The sequence below is a fragment of the Penicillium subrubescens genome (assembly GCF_028828155.1).
Source record: "Penicillium subrubescens strain IBT 31985 chromosome Unknown utg000005l_segment0_segment0, whole genome shotgun sequence".
Classification (NCBI taxonomy): domain Eukaryota; kingdom Fungi; phylum Ascomycota; class Eurotiomycetes; order Eurotiales; family Aspergillaceae; genus Penicillium; species Penicillium subrubescens.
This window is the reverse complement of record NW_026643155.1, coordinates 5,238,458-5,253,940: the sequence shown is the minus strand read 5'-3', so window position 1 is coordinate 5,253,940 and position 15,483 is coordinate 5,238,458. Positions and strand designations below refer to the sequence as shown.

Here is a 15,483-nt window from a genome sequence, read left to right as displayed (position 1 = left end):
ACCAGGGGGCCAAAACGGGCTACATGGGCTTGATTTTCTATGAATCCAACTAAAGCCGATGTGACAATGAAAATCCTCGGTAACCGAACATAAATTCCGTGAAACATCTCTTAATTGAGCCTCGCAGTCCGTGTTTACTGTGAAGGTATCTCCTAGCGAGAAATGTCCAATCACCATTTGAAATCAAACCGCCACGCTAATCTATACCCACCACGGAGCACTTGCATCAGATTCTCTTCGATGGCGGGTCAAACACAGAAGCTTACATCTAACAAAGACCATGATGGCTTGGAAGCGCTTACTAGCCTCCAACAACAGGAACTTACCGCCAACCAGGCTCCGACTCGCTTGACACAAAGCCAAGACTCGTCGTTTGCTAGCAAATTATTCGCCTGGGGGCATTTCCCGACCGTGAACCATTTCGGGAATCGGTAACTCTACTCCCTGCACGATACATTCCCCGACAGTCACTTTATCGAAATCCACTCATGGCATCGCGAAAGACCGAAGTGGCTTCGAATCTTACGTGAACTGTGCATTTCAGACATGGATCCTTTCAACAAATTGCCGACCGAAATCGTGCTTTGCGTATTGCATCACACTACTGATTTTGTGGGTATCGACAGTCTCTTTTATGTTTCACCTTGGATACGCGCTTCGAATCACCGAAGATATTCTCGCTGGTTGTCCCTATACCTGGAGACTTGAGTCGCTCGTCCGCACGTCAACTTTGATGCGTATCCCCGCTTTCCAATGCAGTACATTCCACGAGTTCGATAAACGCACGAGAGATACTCTGCTTTCATCAAGGCGTGGAAGGATGGCCAATTTTCGCATTCAAAGACCCTCCGGAGCATGATTAGAGTGGCCGCCCGTGTCCAGCGCCTTTCTTGTGCAGTTATTTCCACGATGCTTGATAATTTGCGCCGCGCTGGGGAGTCTAGCTCAGTTCTGCCTCCAGGTTGGGAGGTATATGGGCTGGCACTGTCTTCGTGGATAGAAGACTATCGTGTTTATCGCGCGATCTGGGTCTTGCAAGTATATTCCGACCTTCATCGCGCCACGGCTTCTGAGCCCGTGGAGCCGAACAACTCACAGGAATTATCCTGGGGCGGATGGAGCTGGGATGAATCAGAGGTTCTAGATATTCCACTCTATGCCCCGCTAGGCGATATCCGACAAACTGTGAGAGAGGAGGTTGAAACAGTTGACCAAATTCTCCAAGATTTGGTGACATCAACGAAAGTCCATCCACCCCCGTTGGACCTCCACCTTCCCTTCTTCCCTTCCTTGGAGATGAAAGAGGGAGTAACACACCCGCTATGGCCTGCGCTACCAATGCCTACTATCCATGGTGTGGATTCGTGGAAGCGGAGTAAATCCAGTACCTGCACGGCAGGAATTCAGCGTCAGGTTTTCCAGGCCATCAAGAGAAATTCGACACTGTTCGAATCAGATCCTCGTGAGCTTCAGGACCGAGTGCATATTCAGGACCCAGTGCCTCTTCAAAAACTGGGCATTTTCCTGTGGGACATGTGGGATGTCTGGAGGCTGACCGCCATGGGATATTGCAATACCTTGACAAGAACAAACATCAAAGCCCCGGATGGTTCTTCTATGAGCCCGTTCCAGCGGGAATCAAGAACAAGGCGACCCAAGAGCGGTGGCTTTGGTTAGTTCAGCTAGACCTTTTCAGTGATAATGTTGCTAAGATGGAGATCGAGCACTGATCAATAGACTTGATGTAACTAGACTAACTAACGAAATTGATTGACAAGAATTAAAACAGTATTGCTTAAGGGAGTATCTTAAGAAGGAATAAACGAAATAAACGCCGCCTATATTTTCCAGACCTGAATGTCGCGCCAGCTTCCTCCACTGAATCACATGGGTAAAATGGGCTCACCCTGCTTGAAATCTTACTTTTCCGCTTCTCCGATGATAGTGCTGTAGCGATGAATCTCGATACCCTCTTCGGCAACGCAGGAATCGACCGGTCCCTTTTGCAAACTCCGGCTCCCACTCGAGTTTGTAGTACTCGTACTTGCGCTGTTCAGATGCGCCTTGGATGATCCGTGGGTGAGAGATCGCAGCTGCGACCAGAAACCACGGCCTCCGGTCTTGAACAGTGGTCGGAGATTCGGGAGGCATGCGGCGATGATACCCACGCCGGCCTCGGTGCAGGTCCACATGACGACAGGCATTTGATAGTCTAACAGGATTGTAAGAACACGAATCTAACGGGTGATCACGCACAGCGGATTACTTACAGGTAATGTCATTACCCTGCTTGGTCAAGTGAAGCATAGCAACCAGTCGAACAATATCGAAAATCAGAGCCCTGCGTATAAGTTAGAACCTCTACTCTCGTGCAAATCAAGTTCACAAAACATACAGTCCGCCAACCATAAACACACAAGACAGAAGCAGCTTCTGTGACTTGGCAACGGGGAGAGACCAGACAACTCCCTGAGGCATAAGCAGAATAATCACATCAGAGACGATGTTAGGAATCTGCGTGCCGTAGTAAAACTTGTCGGGATCGATGCAGGCTCCCTCAATTGATCGGTCCCAGAACTTGGGTATGGGGATGCAGTTGAGCGCAGCAGCGACCCAAATGCTCACAGCCCAGAGAATGACCACCATGCCCATGAAGTAGACACCAAAGAGCATGTACTTTGTGGAAAACAGGCGTCGGTACAGAGCCAGAATGGATAATTTGATAAACATCACATTGGCAGTGTAGACAAATGGGTTTGCCCACCCAATCTAAGAAAAAGTTAGATCTATTTTTGCGTTTGCGGTTGGTGACACTGGTGACAATTTACCTTGAAGAAACGCTCAACATTTTCTTTTGGGACTGTCTCGATATGAGAACCCAGGCCGTTGAATAGCACTATTTCTTTCGATCAGTATGCAATTCGGGTCATTAGGCAGCAATTGCTTTACTCACAAATGACAACGCCAGTTGAGCATCCATATTTAAATAACTACCAGAGACAAGAATCAGTTACCATTCTCGACAGGGATACAGAATTGGAAGCCATACCAAAGCAACAAGAATCAGATAATCGTCCAGGAACAGCCTATTTCCAGTCATCCGTCTCGCCAGAAGACGCAAACCAACAGCGACCGTAGGCAGAGTAAACGCAAAAACAAGTGCCACAATCAACGAGTGGCGAATTCTCTCATTAGGATGTTCAAAATCACCCTCAGTCCACGTGTGACCGGAGGATTGTTGAGACGACGACATGACAGGCACCCAGGGAAATAGAGCAAGGGCAAACAGTGAAATGATTTGGAATAATCACCCGAGGATATTTGGAATCCTTTAAGCTTAGTATAAATAAGGTGCCTTCAGAGGAGGAGGGGAAAGGTGGGGATAAAGGCTATTGTTGTTTTCTAGATCTGTCATATCAGGGTGGACTGCTAAAAGGCGCCACTTGCCCAATCGACCAAGCCGATCAGAACCTTAGACAGAGGTGAGGAGACAAACTTTGCAAGGGAGAGTTCAAGATCGATAGAAAGACCACACGGATCTCTTCTTCTATATTATTCTGCATGCTTTGGCCTTGGACTACTTATCCTGTTTTCATGGCCATGTCATGATGCAAGTTGTGGGACATCTCGCTTGCGGCTCTTCGATATATCACATTATGGAATCGCAGACTTATTAATTTGCTGCACAGTATTCTCGTGCGCATTTATCGCGCAAATAGTGCATAGGTTGACAGCTAATAACTCTTTCCTTTTCATCTTGGTATAGACTAGTCGAAAAAATTGTGTGAGCTCGAAAGGCAGGCAACAAAGCATCCTGGCCATGGCCAGGATGTCAAACTATGAATAAGCAAGGAGAGAGCCTAATCTAACGGTCAGACCCCGTTCTTGCTGAATATCACCCTACAATAGATCCCGCAAGGGGCCAATAGAACTATACAGAAACAAATTCTAAACACGATGTACATTTCCCGGTTAATGTGTACACAACAAGATCTACCGGAATCGATCGATAAGTCGCATAAGCCCTATGGTTGTCAATACCCCACAGCCCAGCCAAATACCGAAGTTGCAGGTTTATGCATCGCATCTCGGGCTTACCGGAGAGCCAATCAAATCTCGAGACCGCAATATTTTAGCTGCAGCTTGACCAAAGCGTCAATGTGGCTGGGGCTCGGCCAGTTCAGCCGTGCGACCGAAGACGACCAGTCCGAATGTAACAATTGTAAATATGACACCTCGGTCGCACCCATATCTTTTATTTGGGCCTCGGGTTCCCTGCAGTCTCTCTCTCTCAATCGCATGGCAGTGGATTGGGAGCAGAAGCCGTTACACGCCCGGGATTGATCCCGATCTTCCGCAATCGTTGATGAGATCAATATTCCATGCTTTGATCGCTCCCGATCAGGTTTGGTTGTTCGGTTGTAGATCTTTCTGCTGTGTCGATCTGCCCCCGCTACAATCAACTTCAGTGAGCCATGTCTCGAGGATAAACCTTGGTGCTTGGGAAGGAATATTTTATTATTCAATTAACATTGGTAAAGGATTTAGATTAACAGCAAGGTGAAGAATATGGTGGATCTCTAATTCCTCGATCGAGTGTCTTTGCAGACAAGTTCAGCCCAACCTTACCGTTTGAACCCCCATGGCGACATGACAGCATGGCCTCACTGCAAGGAAATCCCTCATGGAAGTGGGGTATCTCTGTCTATGTACAGGATCATCCTAGACAGACCGTTGCCATATGCGCTTTTGGGCGTCGCCTCGCGTGTGTCCACTATGTGCAGCGGATCCAGCACCCACGCTATTTGACAAGTCCGACTTGCTATGACATATGCAATTGAGAATCAGATTATGATACCTGGCTGCACACTTGAGTGGGCTTGAAAGCCGGGTTGTTCGGTCCCCTGTTCTTTTGCCGTGATCAACATCAATAATTGCAACTGCCGAGTCTAAGCTACAGGGCTCGGCAGACACGGCATCATCTCAGAAGTAATGGAGATACAGGTTTATGCAAGGGCTTCCATAAAATTGCTGATACTCCTACCAAAGAAGGTTAGATACTCTGATCAACATCAGCATTGACACCGGTTGTGGATCCTGGGGTAAACCTCCGGCCAAAATATGCCACTGTCCCCATCAGTGATATTCCTAGTCTCTCACTCCGTGTCTTAGACTCATTGCCAAGGCAAGTCTGAAATCTCAAAAGTACCATTACCATCTGCAACTATGAATCTGATTTGATAAGGGGCTCGAGAGGTTTAACTCATTAGCGCTGGCGATGTTCAAACAAACACTCCCATGTAAACAGATCAAAGCATAGTATATTCAATACCCATTTCTGTTGGGCACCACCCCGTAACAAGGACCTCCCTCACTGAACATCGCCCGAAGATCCTCAATAATAGCATCTGGAACTTCCCATGCCGCGAAATGACCTCCATGAGTATGCTCACTCTGCCGAACAACCGGACCCAGTGCCGCAGCCCATGTCGACGGAACAACCGAGATTTCCCGCGGTAGATGAACAAGACCAAGTTTGACCTCAGGGATATAAGACCTCAACTGATCATATGTTATCCCGGAGACAGATTCTGCATGCAAAGCTTCATAATAAATGCGAACGCTCGCATCCGGTCCCGCTTTGGAGAACCAGTAAATTGAAACCCAGGTCAAAATCTCGTCATCTGTCCAGGGGTATGAATCTGTCCAGTCGTGGAGCTTTTCGTAGATCCAGGTTAATAAAGCGACTGGGCTGTCTGCGAGCGCTGCACCGATGGTTTGCGGCTTGGTGCTCTGTAGCATATTGTAACCGTATCCTTCTTGATCGAACCATTCAGATCGCTTGCGTCCTTCTCGTTCCCGAGTAGTGTAGGGTGTGAAGGCGTGCTGTAGAGCGAGTAAAGGGCTAGTATTCCACTGAGGTGGCCGCGCGACGATCATGTTGACGTGTGAGGCTTTACAGTGCTCGGGATAGAGAAGACCAATGCTTCGTGTGATCCAGAAGCCCCAGTCTCCACCTTGGGTGACTACAATAGCAGAAGGCATAAGTACTCGTAAGAGCGACGAAAATTGAATTCAAGAGACTGACCATATTGATTGTAGCCCAGCTTGAGCATCAATTTGTGCAGAGTCTCTGCGTATTGGCCCAGGCCAAATCCGCGATGATTAACTCCTGAGGAGAAACCAAAGTTTGGAAGTGATGGAGCCACGACATGGAATGCAGGATTTCCATCATCACCTTTCAGGTTTGACAAAAGCTTTGTCACTTCGATGAATGACCCAGGCCCTGTTCGTTAAATTAGCATATGCAGTGTTTCCAGGGCAAGCGGTGACTTGCATCCATGACTGAATAGAAGCGGGATAGCACCCTTAACAGGACTTGTCTGGTGAATAACTGCAATAAAAGTGCTTCAGTATATCAATTGAATGATCCATACTTCGTGGAACTCTCACAGTGAATATCTAATACACCGAATCCATCAACTTCAATATCAGTATGAAAATGCGGCAGCTCATTCAGACGAGATTCTGCCTTCCGCCAATCGAAGCCGTCTTTCCAGTATTTTACGACCCGCTGTACTTCGCTGGCTGGTACGCCGAAATCCCATGAGTCTTGGTCTGGCGACTCAAGCTGAGATGGGAACTTGGCCAGTTGAAGGCGTTGTTTGAGATCCTGCAAGGCTTCATCGGGAACTGCGATCGTGTAAGGCTGCATTTGGTCAGATATTGTAGAGTGGAAACGATGATAAGTGGATGTTGCTTACTTTCTCAGTAGCATCCTACTTGCATGTACCTTTAAAAACTCATGAACGGCATTTGTCATCGTCGATGTCATCCGGGAGATCATCCTCCGTTTCTCCTCCCATGCACAGACCGTCATCTCCGTATCTTGGCGTATACGCTGTAGCCAGCTGCTTTATAGGTTTTGCAAGCAGATGAGTTCGTGCATGGATGGTTAAAAGATTAACTTCCTGTTTCAAGAAATGAAAATATAGTTCAATCATGAAAATATAGCTCATGGACTTTAAATCCATTTTTCCGTGGTCACACTCTACTCCAATAGTCTCGGCGACAGGACATATATTTGTTTACAAGGCCCAGATCTTGTCATGCCCGTGCCGGGTGCTACCTACCTCATCCCATCTATAGAGCATACATATCTACATTAGTGAGACGTATTAATGCTAGCTTTCTCCTTCAGCTCATCAGAATCTCAATTCAGAGACTCAAACCTCATTATCTCATTTTCCATAGTTGCACGGAGAACCCGCGATCGGAGCCCTTAGTCAGCTCGGCCTGGTTTCCCGATCGCAAGAATATCCACGGCGCACCCTTCTCCGTTCTCCGATAAACATTGAACATCCCCAGTCACATCATGCTCTTTGCTCGAGCATCTGCACGAAGCTCAATTGGGCTTCGCGCATTCTCAACGGCGCGAGTCTACCGCGCTGAGCTTTCGTATCAGGTCTATGGGCCCGAGAACGAGCAAGCCGTGACTCGGGATCCAATTCTGTTCCTGCATGGATTATTCGGATCTAAGCAGAACAACCGGAGCATCAGCAAGTACGTCTGTAATGGAACCGCTGGGCAAGAATTACTTTCTAACATACACATAGAGCCCTGGCCAGAGACTTGAAGTGCCGCATATACACTCTGGTGTGTCCAGATTCTTTCCCGGAAATGATATCAGCAAGAATCGACGATGCTAATAAGTTCTTGGTAGGACCTTCGCAATCATGGACAGTCCTTCCATGCCCCAGAGCACAATTACAGTGTCATGGCTGAGGATGTGCAAGAATTCATCGAGCAACAGAAACTAGACAAATGCGTTCTGATTGGTCACTCCATGTAGGTCTTCCCTTGATATTTTATGCAATCGGAATAGCATCATTACCAATCTATCATTTCCCGATGCTAACGTTGATCAGGGGTGCCAAAGCTGCCATGACAGTGGCACTTCGCTCGCCTGAGCGCGTGTCCGGCTTGATCCCCGTTGACAATGCACCTGTCAATGCTGCGCTGAAGAGCGACTTCCCCAAGTATGTTCGTGGCATGCAGCACGTGGAAAAGGCGAAGGTGTCCAAGCAATCCGACGCCAACAAGATTCTCGAAGAATACGAAGAGGTAATAGCCATAATTAGGAATCAGGATGACATCCACCTTGACTAACGAAAACCTTAGTCACTCCCAATTCGGCAATTCCTTCTAACCAACCTCGTCCGCTCGGAGGAGGACAATACGTTCAAGTTCCGCGTGCCACTGTCAGTCATTGGAGACTCGCTGGACAACATGGCTGATTTCCCTTTCTCCGAAGCGGACGGCAAGCAATATCACGGGCCCACGCTCTTTGTTCGAGGTACCAGATCCCGTTATGTCTCGGACGAGACCATCCCAGCGATCAAGAAATTCTTCCCGAATGCACAGATTGCGGATGTGGATGCTGGGCATTGGCTCATTTCTGAGAACCCGGAGGCTTTCCGGCAAGGTAATTGTGACTCCCGTTCCTATTTATTAGTATATTAGTCTAACATTATATGCAGCGGTCCTCAAATTCCTAGGACATTCCTAGTTTGACATGTACAATGTACCATAGAAGATAGAAAGCAGTGGTGGAAAGATATCTACAATGAATTCCTCATAGATAATATAACATAAAATAAGAAGGCGGGTATAGGAGACCTTCATAATAATAGAACCCCCATAGCTAAGAGAATGTAAAATCAGTGCGGGAAACTTTGTCTCTGCTTTCTCCTTTGCTCCTTTCTCTCCTTTTTGTCTTGCTTTTTCTAGCCTTCGCCGATGATGCCGACTCGGAGTCAGCTGAAGCCCCTGTACTATTGGCGAAACGACTAGGAGCCGCTGGTCGAGGCCGACGTCCATCATCTGAGAAACTTCCTTGACGGGGACGCTTCCTAGACGGCCCAGTCTCGTTCTCAGTGATCCGATACGCCATGGGGACTTCGACCGTCGCGGATTGGACTGGGTGCTTATCGCCCGAAAGAGTCCCTTGACGAGCACGCTTGTTGGCAGACCGGCTGTCGTGATGACCATTGTCGTTCTCCGAGATCCGTAAGCCCATTGGTAAGTCAGCCGTTACGCCTGGGGCGTTGCCGGGCTCGTCTTCCGAGGAATGGTGTGAAACAGAATCTAACTCCGATACATCACTGAAGTTGTCCACGTTCGGCATGATGTCGAAGTTATGGTTGGACGACCCAAAGTCAGACGATATCGGTTCATCTGCCGCAGGATGTGAGATGGAGGACCTGTTTTGGACATGCCCACGTTCAGTCTGATTTCGCGCTGCATTGCCAAGAATGCGATAATGATCACCGACAGAGCCGGACATATTTGAAGGGTTGGAAATTGCTCGGTTAATCGCGTCATCTCCGGCAGCAGGATTGCAGTTTAAGCCTGACTGAACCGCCGACTGAAATTTCTCAATCCGAGCAAGTATCTCACTCTTGAATTCGCTCAGCTCCTCACTGGGTCCCAAGCTATCCACACGGGCTTTCAGTGATCCTAGCTCTTCGTCAAACTTGGTCTGTAAAGTTTTGAAGTCACAAGAGAGCGTTTTGAGTTCTTCAGCGAGCTCCGTAGCCTTCTTTGAGCCATCTCGACTTTCCAACCTGTTTTTAACCAACTTGAGCTCTCCGAGAAGATTTCCATGGCCAGCTTTGAGTTCATCCATCTCTTGCCACTTAGATAGCTCTTGCGATTTCAGCCTGTCCTCCAGAAGTTGGTAATTTGCAGTCAAGTCGAAGAGTTTTCCCGAGATGTCAGTGGCTTTTTCAGCCTGCTCTTGAGCACTTGGTCCCACGCCGAGGGAATCAACTTTCCCAGATAATGTTTCAAGTTGTTCCGCGAGCCCAGTCACCGTCTCTGTAACGTCCCGACCTTCCACGTTGGCTCTCAGCGTGGCGAGGTCTTCGGACAAGGCTTCCAGCTTTGTCGCAAGCTCGGTCCACCGTTCCACTTGTTGTAGCGCCTGGGGAATAGATTCACCGAGTTCTGAGAAGGCATCAGACTGGGTTTGGAATTTGTTTTTCAACTCCCAGATTTCATCGAGTTGGTCATTGAGACTCTTGCTTTGATCCGAAATACAGGTCTGGAGATGTTGTAGCTTATTGGCGACTTGTTCGCGGAGCTGGCTCATCTTCGCATCCAAAGATGCAGAGTCGGCATTCTTTGTGCTTTCCTTGAGCGCAGCAATCTCCTTGTTACAATACCCCCTGAGCGCAGCGATTTGCTCTAGGGCTTGGGCCATGGATGGATACATCTCCATCATTGCGGCGGCCATGTTCTTCACCAGATGTTCGGTGTTGATATTGGAATATCGGAGTTCCAAAGATCGAACAGCAGCTACCAGCGATTCACTCACAGAAAGGCACTTCTGTACTTGCTTGGAAGATTCAAGTAGCTGAGGCATGTCAAGGATGAGCTTGTTGACATTATTCCACAGTGAACGATGACTATTTTCCACCTTCTCGACGCTCTGCTTGACATCCGCAAGTGCCTCTTTGTCTTGGGAATGGTCGACACTTGGCGAGGTCTTCTCGCTCGTTTGAAGTTGTCGAACCGTGGATTCCAGATGGGCTATCCTGCCGTTGGATCTATCGGCCAATGTTGTATATCGCGTGTCCAAGTCTTGAAGTTTGGCTCTCGCCTCTCTGACAAGAGGCACTGCGTTCTTGAACTCGAGGCGCTCCTTCTCCAAGGCTTCCAGTCGCTGCTTGAGACCTGGAACGTGCCGCAGGGACAATTCCGCGGACTCGATCCTCATTTTCTGTTCTTGTCGGAAGAGTTGGTCTTTATCAAAGGTGGTTTGGAGAGACTGAATGTCTCGGTGGAGGACCGCGATGCGGTCTCCTATAGCTGCAGCCCTTTCCTGCGCTTCAGCGGCTTTCCCATTCGCCTTCTCCACGTCTTGCCGTAGTGGTTCCAGATCGGGAGCCTGAGCCGGTACCGTCTCGGGTGAATGTGAAGAGGTTTTGATAGACCCGTTCTCCACTCCGTCTTTCCATTCTTCGAGTTTCCTAATCCTCTTGTTGGTGCCATGATTACTCATGGACTGACTATAGACGGAGTTTTCAAGCTTGGATAGTTGGGCCTGCATGCCGCTAGGAATTTCAGGTTTTCTTTGCATGATCAGCTCTTTGAGCTCCTGGAGTTCAGCCTTCATCTCTTGGTTCTCGGCTTCTAATTTCGCAATTTTCTCGTTGTTGGAGACTCCTTCGGATATCAGGGCCGGAGTAGGAGGAACGGGCTTTTGGCGCAAAAAGCCACGAAGAGACTCGGCCATTTTTTGTCGTCTCTTTTCATTCCCGTCTATGTCTTGTTGAAGCTTGCGTAATTTCGACTGAGATTCTGCTTCCTCGGCCTCAATATTTTCAATCACGATAGGAAACGCGCCTTTCGATTTGGCCTTCTCCAAGCGTCGTTTGATGGAAACATCTTCATCCAGCAATAGTACCTTCTCTTTTTCCTTGAGTGCTATGACGGCGGCGAGCTCCGAAAACTTCAACAGAATTGGCACCATATTGCTATGATCGATGGTGGAACCATGATGGTTAATGGACCCACCGCTCCGATTTGAGACATCCGTGTTCGGTGTGTGGTGTACATGTTGTTTAACGGGTTCGAGGGCGCGCGAGGAGCTCGGGGTTTCAGCTGGTGTGGGTACCTGTCGAGGAACAGGAGGGTGTGAGGTGATGATGGATGTTCTTTGAGCAACACGGCTCAAACGAGGGTCTCCTGAAGTATGTTCCGGTCCGGGGGTAGAGGTTGAGGGAGGTTGATCTGCCGTGGCAATATCCATGGTCTGGATACTGAGCTGGTCATGAAGACGATGTGGTGGGCTTCATGATACTCGCATAGCAGCCTGCGATCAGAAGAAACAAAACACCTTAAGCCTCTAGAAACCCAGGCCGGCTGACGATACTACTTATCGGTAAAATGGAGGCGCGCTGAGCCCACAACGCAAACGCGTCTTGAGAAATGCGCGATACGGTGAGGGCTTTGAAGTCAGGACTTGACGGCAACCGGCAGGGTACAGTCAGTTTCAGGGGTGGACCTAAGAGAATCAAAATCGACTCGTCACAACGGGTCGGTAGCGAAAACGCGTAACCTGAAACTCTCTAAGTTGACTGGTGAAGTGAAGATCAGTTCTTTGAAAGACTTACTGCCGGGCGGTGAGGCCGTGCACTTCCCGATCGGCGGGTCTCTTGTTTCTTCGGAGGAGCTCAGGTGCTTTTTGATCCTGGTCATCCATCCTCACTTCAGAGTCAAATATTTCGAGACTCAATAACAATGGCTGCTGTGAGTATTTTGTTGTGCCTTTTTGATAACCTTGCTAATTTATCGGTCTTGCTTAGCCCATTTCCACCGTTGCGGAGAGCAAGGAGCTCCGAGGTCTGAACCTCATCGCCGCCCATTCGCATATCAGAGGTCTCGGTGTTGATATGGATTCTCTACAGCCTCGCGGTACATCTCAGGGTCTTGTAGGCCAGGAGAAGGCCCGCAAAGCTGCCGCGGTGATCTTGCAGATGGTCAAGGACGGCAAGATCGCGGGACGCGCCGTGCTGATTGCTGGACCCCCTAGCACTGGTAAAACTGCAATCGCAATGGGTATGGCCCAGTCATTGGGATCCGATGTCCCTTTCACAATGCTCGCGTCGTCGGAGATCTTCTCGATGGAGATGTCCAAAACAGAGGCTCTTACGCAGGCCTTCCGGAAATCTATCGGCGTGCGGATCAAGGAGGAGAGCGAGATCATTGAGGGCGAAGTTGTGGAGATTCAGATCGACCGTAGCGTCACTGGGGTACGTGGGACTTGAATTCTGAGCTCTCCGAATAACTGGCGCATACTGACTGACATAGGGCAACAAACAAGGGAAGCTCACGATTAAGACCACCGACATGGAAACGATTTACGACATGGGAACCAAGATGATCGACTCAATGACCAAGGAACGGGTGATGGCCGGCGATGTCATCTCGATCGATAAATCCTCTGGCAAGATCACCAAGCTCGGCCGATCATACGCCCGCTCGCGCGACTACGACGCGATGGGCGCCGACACCAAGTTTGTCCAGTGCCCCGAGGGAGAGCTGCAGGTCCGCAAGGAGATTGTTCACACTGTCAGCTTGCATGAGATTGATGTGATCAACTCACGGTCACAAGGATTCTTGGCTCTGTTCTCTGGCGACACTGGTGAGATCCGCAGTGAGGTCCGTGACCAGATCAATACCAAGGTGGCAGAGTGGAAGGAGGAGGGCAAGGCAGAGATTATCCCGGGTGTGCTGTTTATCGATGAGGTTCACATGTTGGACATTGAATGCTTCTCCTACATCAACCGTGCCCTTGAGGCTGAGCTCGCGCCCATCGTTATTATGGCAAGCAACCGCGGCCAGGCTAAGATTCGTGGTACCACATACACATCCCCTCACGGACTGCCCCTTGACTTCCTTGATCGAGTAGTCATTGTGAGCACTCAGCCTTACTCTGCCGAGGAGATTCGCCAAATTCTGGCCATTCGCGCTCAAGAGGAGGAGATTGATGTTTCACCGGATGCTCTGGCCCTTCTGACTAAGATCGGCCAAGAATCAAATCTTCGCTACGCCAGCAACATCATCACCACCTCCCATCTTTTGAGCCAGAAGCGCAAGGCCAAGGAGGTCAGCATTGACGATGTTCAGCGCAGCTTCCGGCTATTCTATGACCCCGGCCGCAGTGTTAAGTTTGTGAGCCAATACGAGCAACGCTTCATTGGTGACCAAGGAGCGGTCAACTTCACTGCTGCTGCCAACGGTGATGCGATGGAGATCTCATAATGTGGGAAACCAGCTTCTCTTTGCGACGCGTGTTTCACTGGCTTAATATGAACCAACGCGGATGCTTTAGCGGGCCCAACAAAAACTACACTGGATTTGGGTGCTTTATTTCTGTTTTTTTCTCTGCCACATCAAATGATGTATGATAGGACTGGCGCTCGTTGAGGTGATATTTGTGCTTTTTTGGAATGGATTGAAACCCTGTTCGCATTCATCTAGTCTTACACAAAGCTTACTGCTGGACTCCACGGTCCTGTATCTCCAACTCGGCGGAATTCCACGCCTTCTCCAAAGTAGCCAGCACCCTTCCATGACTCCATCATGGCGCTATCGTAGGGACCATGTGCATCACCACCATCGCGAGCATCTGCCCACCGGAATTCCCACATCGTAGGTCCTTGTTCAGGCTCGGCATTTTCTGAAGTAGCTGGTGGATCAACCCAACTCTCGCCCGTCTCATTCCGGTATTGCCGAGTCAACAACTCGCGCTCCGCGTCGTAGATTTCAGGTTGTCCTCGGCCCATAAGAATATCCGCAGCGCCGGTAAGAGCGTCAATCGCCGTCCTCCTTCGGACCTCGTCGGGGTTCTCATCGGTCATTTCAGTGTCTTCCGAGGTATCATGCTTCTTGTTCTTCTTCTTCTTGTTCTGCCACTTGGGCTTTCGTTGGAGGCCTTTTCCTAGTCGAGCCAGGGCTTCCAGTATCGTCTCGCCGCGCTCAAGATGTGTGATAATTGTTGTCAAGACATCCGCTGTCAAAACACTGTCGTTAATGCGATCCTTTTCCTTCCTCTCCTCATCGCGCTTCTCAGCGGCTTCTTTTGCTTTTCGAATATCCTTCTTAGATACTCCATCCAGCCAGGAGTCATAGACGGCATCTGGGTCGACAGCTTTGCGAACGAAATTGCCCTGGTCGTCAAACCGGCCCTCCTCCTGCTCAGATTTCATGTTGAAAGCATCAATCAGAGGCGCATTCTTTTTCTTCGCGCCTGCACCTAGCTCCTCGTCCAGTTCGGTGTCTATCTTAGCGCGCTCCTCCTCACCTGCTTCACTTTCACTTTCTTCATCTTCCTCGATAACGATTTCATCGGGTTCGGCTTCTTTTGTCAAGTCCACGTGCCTCGCCCTTCCACCCTTCGAGGATGCCTCTTGGCCCTCGATCTCATCGTCTTGCAAGAAGCGGACATTTTTCTTGTTCTTGCGCATTGCTTCGTCGGCGTCAATATCTTCCTCGCCAAAGTCCTCCTGCAACTCGGCGAACATATCGTCGTCCTCGGCGTCATGCTTCTCGCGCTGGCGCTTTGACTTTTCTTCCATGCGTGCGGAGAACCCCTCATTCTCGCTGTCTGAGTCGTAACCATCGATGTTGACAGCTTTGCGACGCACTTTCTGGCCTCTCTTTCCAATCTCATCGGCATCGAGGAATTGATCTTCATCGAGGGTATCGGGTGCAAGGGCGGAGGGGTTGCGAATGTCGAATCGGGGTTTCTTGCTGTCTGGACCATCTCCGAGGTCATCTTGAGCGTGATTGGTACGTGTAAAATCTTCACCAGCCCGCTTAGGGCGAGGATGTGAACTTGACATGGTGTTTGAAACAAGGTATGACAATGCAGAGTAAATTGGGTGGTAGCTGTTGAGCTTGCGACACTGACTG

At 49.3% G+C, this 15,483-nt stretch overlaps 7 protein-coding genes across 7 annotated transcripts; 3 read left to right on the top strand and 4 right to left on the bottom strand.

Annotated features, from left to right (window-relative positions):
• Positions 1-855: 855 nt before the first annotated feature.
• On the top strand, positions 856-1,677 carry N7473_008438 (uncharacterized protein; the record flags this gene model as incomplete). The annotated part of the gene is made up of 1 exon (XM_057154378.1): positions 856-1,677. One exon carries the CDS (start codon positions 856-858, stop codon positions 1,675-1,677), a length of 822 nt encoding a protein of 273 aa, XP_057008716.1.
• A 74-nt stretch (positions 1,678-1,751) lies between these two features.
• On the bottom strand, positions 1,752-3,253 carry N7473_008437 (putative integral membrane protein Pth11-like; the record flags this gene model as incomplete). The annotated part of the gene is made up of 6 exons (XM_057154377.1): positions 1,752-2,212; positions 2,271-2,341; positions 2,396-2,769; positions 2,829-2,896; positions 2,954-2,990; positions 3,050-3,253. 6 exons carry the CDS (start codon positions 3,251-3,253, stop codon positions 1,920-1,922), a joined length of 1,047 nt encoding a protein of 348 aa, XP_057008715.1. The 3' UTR covers positions 1,752-1,919.
• Positions 3,254-5,325: 2,072 nt separating this feature from the next.
• N7473_008436 (epoxide hydrolase family protein) lies at positions 5,326-6,715 on the bottom strand (the record flags this gene model as incomplete). The annotated part of the gene is made up of 4 exons (XM_057154376.1): positions 5,326-6,026; positions 6,089-6,286; positions 6,338-6,394; positions 6,454-6,715. 4 exons carry the CDS (start codon positions 6,713-6,715, stop codon positions 5,326-5,328), a joined length of 1,218 nt encoding a protein of 405 aa, XP_057008714.1.
• Positions 6,716-7,375: 660 nt separating this feature from the next.
• On the top strand, positions 7,376-8,569 carry N7473_008435 (uncharacterized protein; the record flags this gene model as incomplete). The annotated part of the gene is made up of 6 exons (XM_057154375.1): positions 7,376-7,563; positions 7,617-7,656; positions 7,724-7,848; positions 7,929-8,124; positions 8,182-8,485; positions 8,541-8,569. 6 exons carry the CDS (start codon positions 7,376-7,378, stop codon positions 8,567-8,569), a joined length of 882 nt encoding a protein of 293 aa, XP_057008713.1.
• A 135-nt stretch (positions 8,570-8,704) lies between these two features.
• Positions 8,705-11,815, bottom strand: N7473_008434 (uncharacterized protein; the record flags this gene model as incomplete). Its single annotated transcript, XM_057154374.1, has 1 exon — positions 8,705-11,815. One exon carries the CDS (start codon positions 11,813-11,815, stop codon positions 8,705-8,707), a length of 3,111 nt encoding a protein of 1,036 aa, XP_057008712.1.
• Positions 11,816-12,306: 491 nt separating this feature from the next.
• rvb2 (RuvB family ATP-dependent DNA helicase reptin) lies at positions 12,307-13,830 on the top strand (the record flags this gene model as incomplete). Its single annotated transcript, XM_057154373.1, has 3 exons — positions 12,307-12,315; positions 12,372-12,818; positions 12,877-13,830. The coding sequence occupies 3 exons, from the start codon at positions 12,307-12,309 to the stop codon at positions 13,828-13,830; spliced, it is 1,410 nt and encodes a 469-aa protein (XP_057008711.1).
• A 221-nt stretch (positions 13,831-14,051) lies between these two features.
• On the bottom strand, positions 14,052-15,413 carry N7473_008432 (GYF domain-containing protein; the record flags this gene model as incomplete). The annotated part of the gene is made up of 1 exon (XM_057154372.1): positions 14,052-15,413. One exon carries the CDS (start codon positions 15,411-15,413, stop codon positions 14,052-14,054), a length of 1,362 nt encoding a protein of 453 aa, XP_057008710.1.
• Positions 15,414-15,483: the final 70 nt, after the last annotated feature.